At 39.1% G+C, this 8,409-nt stretch overlaps 1 protein-coding gene across 1 annotated transcript in view; it reads left to right on the forward strand.

Moving 5' to 3' along the window:
• The window catches only part of UFL1 (UFM1-specific ligase 1), a 52,990-nt gene that overhangs the window by 21,379 nt on the left and 23,202 nt on the right, over positions 1-8,409 (forward strand). The window contains exon 3 of the mRNA XM_009889017.1: positions 7,814-8,052. Within this exon, the coding sequence (XP_009887319.1) occupies positions 7,814-8,052 (239 nt within the window). The remainder of the gene's footprint in view (positions 1-7,813; positions 8,053-8,409) is intronic.

The raw sequence follows: 8,409 nt of genomic DNA on the forward strand, positions 1-8,409 counted from the left end.
TGTCTAAAGGTGGTCTGTGTGATTTCCAGAAATGCTAAGGCCTCCCTTAGGCCTTTTGTCATACTTACCAGATCCATGCAGATATTCTGGATACTTTATAGCATCTCAAATGTCTCTTCTTCCTCTTATTTAGGTAGCTGAATCAAGCCCTAGCTCTCCATTGACTACAGAAGTAGTTCAGCCATCTAGTATACCTACAGGTACCTTCACACAGATGACAAATTTAGGTACATTAATCTCAAACTGAATCCCATGCAAGGTCCCTTATCTAATACTTAACTACCTCAAAGACTGTTAGAAGAGGAAAAAAAAAATGGTGAAATGCTCAGGGACGTTCAGTTGAGGGCATTATTCAAGAGAGTTATGATATTACTAGTAAGAAGAGTGAAATTTTGAGCCAGTGTTATGCACAGAGCTTTAGTTGCACATCAATGTAATTGTTGACTCTTCCTTAGACAAGAGTGCATCCCTCCATTTCTAAAAACTGAGTAACATTGTCTTGCTCCTTTGCACCATCACAGCTATTAGGTACTCTTTTCCAACACTGAACCTTCATTTTATTGTGTGATACACACAGCCAACAAAAGGACAAACCTCTGCCCTAGGAACGAGCAATCTATTAATAAGACAGGAGATAGCAGATGGAGACTGGCTGGCACATAGAGGAAGCGCAGTGAAACCACGACACAGCTTTACAATGTCAAGTGCTCTCTGTATACTGACACTCTAAGTGTTAAGGTCTGTAAGAAAACATAATTTCTATGAGAAGTTCTTAGTTCCTAAACTGATCTAAAAGCTTTTTCCTTATTTTAAAGTAAATTTAAAAAAAAAAAACAACACACTACCCACAGAGTTAAACGGATTTAAAAAAAAAAAAGTAGATTTTATCCAGTTTGCACCAGAAAATCCACTACTCTTGACATGATTTCCCACTTCATAATAAAGGGATAGGTAAGATGAACTCATGAATTCTAAGATTCCCCCCCTGCCCCGCTTTTTTTTTTTTTTTTGGCTTTTAATCCTATCACCCTCCAGCAGCAGTTTCCTTTGTGTTATTAGACTGACACTATATTAAAAGAGGGTGGCTTCTGTAAGGAAAGAGTTAATCATGTAATATTCAAAATACTGAGAGAATGTGACATGTGGAGAAAACAGAAGAGGAAAATCTCTACAAATTAATTTTAGGAGATTTAAAGTTTACATAAGTCCTGAAAAAAAGCAGTGCAATAATAAATATATTGTGCAGAAGACCAAAATCTAACAGATAATTTTCCTACCTAAAAATCTGACTCTTTAGCTTCAGTGGTTATCATTTGAGCACTTAGGGAGATTTTTTATCTCAAATCTAATATTTGCAGATATAAATTTAGTAGAAGAAGGTTTGGATTTTTTTTTTTTTTTTGCTGTGTTTGTTTCTGATAGAAGGACGAATTTGTTTCTCAGCATGCACTGGCATTTCATAAAGATCCATATGAAAGATACTGGAGTTTTTTTATCCTAGCACATCTGTGCTATTTGCAGTGTGTGCAACATGAAGGCACATTCGAACAAAATGATACAGAATGGAAAGGATTAATATGTTGAGCTAAAATAGAACACAGTTGTTCTGCTTGAGCATGCCTATAATTTCAGAGGCTCGGTGCAGGATTGAGTTGAAACAAAAAAAACCCACACAAAATTTACATTAACCCTTTGAATGCTTTCTCCACAAACATTATTACCTCTTTGAGTCCATTTAACTAGTTTTCTAGAAAGATGTTAAAATTAACTTTTCCAAATAATGTTATTGTTCAGTCCATTAAAGAAAAGCCAAAGTGTAGGATTGTTTATTTAACTTACAAATGTAAATGAGATTTTACTAAGAGCAGTCAGGAAATGGATTAGTACACAGTATGCAAAACCACAATCAGAAGCATTTGGGCTACTGCAAATTGGCAAGTTACCACACATTGGCTGAGATGTGATGATTGACCACTGCAAGCTCCCAGCCTGTCCTAATTGCAACATAAGATGCAGTTGTTCCAACCCTGACTTTTCTTTGAGCTGGAGAGAGTCAGAGCACATTCATCCATGGGTATTACCAAGCTTTCTGACTGTCTCCACTCACAGAACCTGATCTGAATACAGCACAAAGTTATGTAACTTATTAATATCATTAGATTGATTTACTAGGGAATTCAGAGTCACAATACATTTCAAATAATCACATTATATCAGATCTTGACACACGTTGATCACCTTCCATTTTCTTTACTCACATTTACAAAATGATCAGATCTCAGAATCATATGAGCTCTGAATCATTTGTGATTCATTTTTCCTACAAAACCACTTCAACGCACATAAGACCACATATAAGAGAGAGATCTACAGTGATCTAGACCCCAGACATTTTAGACAACCGAATCTCATAATTCTCCCTTAGAAAATTCCAATTGAAAACCAGTTCAGTTGTTTGCCTCATAACTCACATCTTGAGGTAGTTCCAGAACCTCATTGTCCTGGAGTTTTGTGCCAATTTTGTCTGTAACTTAATTACAGCTTTTCTCTATATATCACTTGTTTACTTTCTGATTAAAGGCTGAACCATATTTCAGCCTTTTTAAATTAGACAAGGCAGATCCTTCTTGTAAAACAGACCCTCCATTCCCCTCTCCTCATAAATTGTACCTACAGATCTTACGAAGCTTTTTTTTTTCTTTTCAACTCGGACACGTAGAACTCTACAGAATTCTGATAAACAGTGTGTTTCTCTGGGGCATTAGCTCTCCCATCCTAGAAACATCTTACCCCAAGCAATTTTGCATCGTACTGATCCTTTTCACAAATGTTACACATTTTTAGGTCACACTGATTCTGTGATTGACTAATTTCAACACAAGCGCTATGGTGACACAACCGCTAATGCTCATTAATTAATTCAGTCTGGAAATTAGATGATTTCTAATCATCTAGATAGACTAACTCCAAAACAGCTTTCCAGAGGGAAGAGAGCGTGAGAGAACAACCCAATTACTATTCATACTTTGCAATGAGAAATATATTGTGGTAACCTGTGAAGTGATACGAGAGAATACAAATGGATGATCCAAAGTCTCTATTCTCATTCAGGGCTGAAAGCAGCCCAAGGAGGATGGGAAAGAGGAACTGCAGTCAAAAGCCTGCACCCTTGTAAAGTGATGAAAACCACATGGTTCAAAGGGGCAATTTCAGAGGTCAGGAGGTGACAGAGACAGGCAGGCTTGAAACCTGGTGCTTTCCTTCCCATTAAAATTCTGCCCCACCATGTGAAACACAGAATGCTATACCTGTATGAAGTCCATTTTACGACAATCGACTTCCAGCACCCTTAATTCTTGAACCCACACTGCGCCCTGAGCTGGCACCTCTGCCGATGCTTCAGTGACTGTCAAAAATATGCAAAACCTCAGTTTGCTGCTGCTTTAGGATGGGATCGATGGCACCTCAACTGCAACATAAGCTTAATACAGGGGAAGTATCACGAAATGTTATTTGAAAATATATCATTGTGAAAAAAAGTATTCTGGGGATAAAAATTTCTGGGTTTCTTTTTATTTGCATGTTTGTTAATATTGCATTTTGAAATTATATTAAAAATAAATCTGTATTTCCCTTCTATCTTTAAGTGCTTTTATTTTATTTCTCTGGTCTTAATTGCTACTCAGGTCTTTCTTGGCATTGGATTTTGAGAATTTTCATTGACAGACCCCTTAAAAGTTTCTCTGTTGCCCTTGATGGTATAAATGCTTGTTTATTTATGCAACAGCATATATTTTATATTGTTTGCAATATTTCATAAGTGTTTCTGGTTTACTATGAATAAAAAATTTTATATGCTACTTCAGTGCTCTGTTCCATGACAGCTCAGTATATCAGAGTAAGATATACTTGATGTTTGCAGTATCTCACTATGACATGCTATGCTATTACTGACAAATTGGTCTTCTATTTAGCATTAATCAAAATATTCAGCAGAATGGTAAAATATGGGTATTTACAATGGCTTTTGTTCTTTTCAATTTGTTCTACAAATACAGCGGTACGTTTGATTTTTAACTGGGCATATGGCTGAAAACCTGCAGAAATATGTCTCCTCCCCTAAATATTCTGTATTATGTTTGAAGATCAGGTGAAACAAATGGTTAGTCTAAATTCTGTGTATTTAACTGTTTCTCAGAAAAGATCAAAGTGGGTTTTGTCAAACACAATGTGGGAATTTGCTCATCTAAACACTTCAGTACATTTGGTCTTCTAATACAAATAGAGAAAACAACCAATCTTGCCAAACAAGGATATAAACTGGACTTAATATTTTGAAGCTGAGAAAATTTCACTGGATCTATACATACACTAACAAAAAGAAAACAGCTACTTAAAACCGTAAAAAAACCCAAATGGTATCTATGTGAATATAATTTTCTGAATACCTTTCTGAACCACATGCATAAAGTGTATGAACAAGGCAGCTGCTGATGCACTCAATATTCAGTTTCACTTGTGAGATTTTCCACATGCATGTGCTGTTTCATGCCCTGTACATCTATAAATATTTTACTCAGGGACAGCTTTATTATTGATATGAACATTCACTGCAAAGGAAGAACCAAGTGAATACCACATTTCTCCTATCTACAGCTAGGTAGGTAATCACACTAATTAATTGAAAGTATGGTGTTTCATAACTAAACCAATTATGTAGAAAAGGCTGCCTAAGGTTGAACTAAGCACCCTCCCATTAGCACACACCACAGTCACTGTGCAGCAGGACAGGAAAATAGAAAAGAGTACGGTAATAAGCAAAACATGATGTTATTTATAACTGCGCATTAAAGAAGCGCTGTGAAAATGAAAAAAGCCAAAGCTACCCATGGCACACACAGCCAGGGTGAAAACCCTGTCCTTCTAATATATGTCCAATACCCAGTCAGCATTTTAAAAAAGCTTATGCTTTATCTTGCCAGCTCACTCTGATACAGGAACAGCTTGTTAGGCACCTGTTCCTTCATCAGAGTAATCCCTCTGAATCACCGTATCAAAATTGTTACTTACATTTCGTATACCAGCACAATGAAAACCAAATGAGATGTGACCTTTTCAATTGCTAAAATCAAAGTAAGCACATGAATGAGCAAAACCTGGTAGCGAAACCTTTTAAATTCACTAGCTCGGCTGTTTGGTAGGAAAAGATGACCAGCAAGTGATGAAGATAGAATCATGATATATGTCGTATCATGATGAAATTTATACTCCATTTCACCCAGTTTACACACTATTTTTAGACATCATCTTGGACAAGTATTTACTCATTTCCACTTGCGTCATTTCTACTTTTTCATCATTACAGTGGTTACAATGCTATTTCCCGTCTTTGCAGGTATCTTAACAAAATGCTCCATATCAAAAACATACAGGCTGCACACAGTCCAATCTGCCAAATAATCACACCTTTATGCTTTATCCCCCTGTTAATGTCAGATCGATTCCATTTCTAGATGAACAAGGCATGGCACTGCTCTTTCTGAGTGAAAGGAAAATATACTATGCATATCACAATTCCTCTAATTCATTTTTTATGCCAAGTAAAAAGTTTTCTGATAAACCACATCTCTTAGGAACTTTGTTCTTCTCTATTTCGCATTACTTTTTCTTCCTATGCATTTTCTATATACTTATAAAAATACTTTATGTGGTCAAAAAAACGCACCTACTACATTATCAATTTATACATTATATTTATCACATCCTTTGCATGGTAATTTAACATTGTAGCATTGTCCTCTCATCCTGTGGATTTTCTTTTATCAATAGATTCATTTCCTAATCTATCTTGAGATGAATAGGAGCTACATAGAGTGACACAGAAGTCATTTAACATATTTTCCCTAGCTATTCAGATTTCAATGGCATTGATAACAATACTTTTTCATGACAGGTTTAATATGGGAGGCCTAACTACACCTTTACATTCTCTTCTTTCCTAAATAAATACTAACAATTTCAGACAGAATCAAAGTTTGAAGAGTCTGCTCTCCTGTAAAGGAGGATGCACCAGGAGCATTTTTGCTGGATCACTAATTACCTCAAATAGGCATTGTATCAATGCCTTCTTTCAATTTTTTGATTTTTTTTATTAATTAATCTCTTTCTCAGGATAATTGCTGTAAAGCAACAGACAGGTACGATAAAATACGCAACCAAAGTACGTGCATACACAGAGATCACAATGGAAAATAGAAAACCACAGATTTTTCAGAGCTCTTCCCTTCTTCCAGCAAGGCTTCTAGAGTTGAAAGGTGAGCTCTCAAAAAATTAAAGGACACTCCTATTCAACCTTAGGAGCCAGTGCTCCAGAGTATGGAAGTACACGAGCCTGGAGTCTTTTGACACATTTCTGAAGGAGAACTAGGTGTTTCTACACAAATAATAACAGAAGTTTGTGTACTTGAGTGTCATGTTTGTCTCCTGCTCTAAATGTTGTAATGACTGTAGGAGCCTTTACTGGGCTTTTAGCTGGAAGACAATATCTTCAGCTGACTGGAATAGGGAACCATTAAATATAACTTTCTGTAATACTTGGCCGCCAGCAGTGACTCAGTCCATTTCTCCAAGTTTTGCTCTTTTGGTGGTTAATGCATTGCATCAGCAAGTAGGTACAACCACAGAACTGAAATTCTGTAGGCTATACGCATAATTAAGGCACTTCAGATACATTTAAGGTTAGGTAGGAGAAATCCAGTTCTAAGTTCCCAGTTCTTTCTCCTGTGTTCCCTACGATAGCCTATTTCTATGTAATCATCATAAAAGTTGCCTCCACAATTGCTATCACATTTTTTCCCTACCCTTCAAATACACTATTCATTCCACCTAAATACTGATGTCTACATCAAGGATCTGGCTAAGGAATCTTCCTTGCTGTCATCTTTGGCAATGGAGAAAAACAGGCACGTCCAGTGAATAATCTTTCACAGAAAGAGTGGTTGGGCATTGGAATAGTCTCCCCAGGAAGGTGGTTGAGTCACCATCCCTGGATGTGTTTAAGAGCCATTTAGATGTGGTGTTGGGGGATATGGTGTGGGGGAGAACTTTGTAGAGTAGGGTAGATGGTTGGACTCGATGATCCCAAGGGTCTCTTCCAACCTGCACAATTCTATGATTCTATGATTCTATCAGTTAACTTGTCGTAGAGGGATGTTTTGGGAAGAGCTGAACAATAGTTTGAGGAGCCTGTCTCACTGTCTCCAAGGGCTCCAAGACTAGACCTCAACAGCTAACTTCAGATGCCTAAGCTAAATGAATCCTGCCCCTAGTTTCTCATCACAAAGAAAATGACCAGCAAAACTGAAGCCACATACTTATACCAATATAAACATGCTGTTAGAATTACTATGCCAGTATCTTGCAAAGTATTTGTTCACACTAGAATCACAGAATTCTAGAATGGTTTAGGTTGGAAGGGACCTTAGAGATCATCTAGTTCCACCGCCCCTGCCATGGAAAGGGACACCTCCCACCAGACCAGGTTGCCCAAAGCCCCATCCAGCCTGGCCTTGAACACCTCCAGGGATGGGGCATCCACAACTTCTCTGGGCAACCTGTTCCAGTGCCTCACCACCTCCACAGTGAAAACTTTCTTCCTATCTATTCTAAATCTGCGCTTTTCTAGTTTGAAGCCACTACCCCTCATCCTATCACAACATGCCCTTGGAAAAAATCCCTCTCCAGCTTTCTTATTTTAACTGCACCCAGCACGACACAAACCACGCCAGAGACATTTTCCCACTACTTTTGGCAGGCAGAGGAAACAGTGTCGGTGACAACAGTGGCTATACAGGACCCGTGTGCACACAGAGAATTTTACCAGCAAGAAATATGGAAAGGCCCACATCCCCGCCTCAAGCAGCACGCTCCACCTTCCCCGCCTCAGGCGGCCCACAGCCGTTTGGGCGGGCAGCTGGCGGGCACCATGGCCGAGGCTCCCTCCGCTTGCCCTGGGGCAGGAGCACTGGGCAGTGCTCTCAGTCCTTCCCACAGGCGAGTCAATCCCGTCTGACAGCCAAAAAGGCCTTTAGAACGGTGTGGCCGACCTCCGATCCGACAGCTAAATACACCCAGCTCACCGCCCAACAGCGGTGCCATTAAACAGCCACGCCGTGTACCTCGTACCCTACTTCCAGTTTAAATTTCATTTCAGTTTTCCGTAACGCCAGCTTCTCATGTTGCCCATACTTCCACAGATAACGCGGAGAGCTCGGCTTACGTTTTAGGCTGAGTTTTAGCCCTCTCCCCCGCAGAGGTGACAGCCCCACGCCTGCAGCGCAGGGGCAGCAGCGGGTGAAGCCGCCTGCCCAGGCCCGAGCTGGGGGGAGCCTCACGGCTTCGGCCGCCCTC

This window comes from Charadrius vociferus, unplaced genomic scaffold, assembly GCF_000708025.1.
Source record: "Charadrius vociferus isolate BGI_N301 unplaced genomic scaffold, ASM70802v2 scaffold166, whole genome shotgun sequence".
Taxonomy (NCBI): domain Eukaryota; kingdom Metazoa; phylum Chordata; class Aves; order Charadriiformes; family Charadriidae; genus Charadrius; species Charadrius vociferus.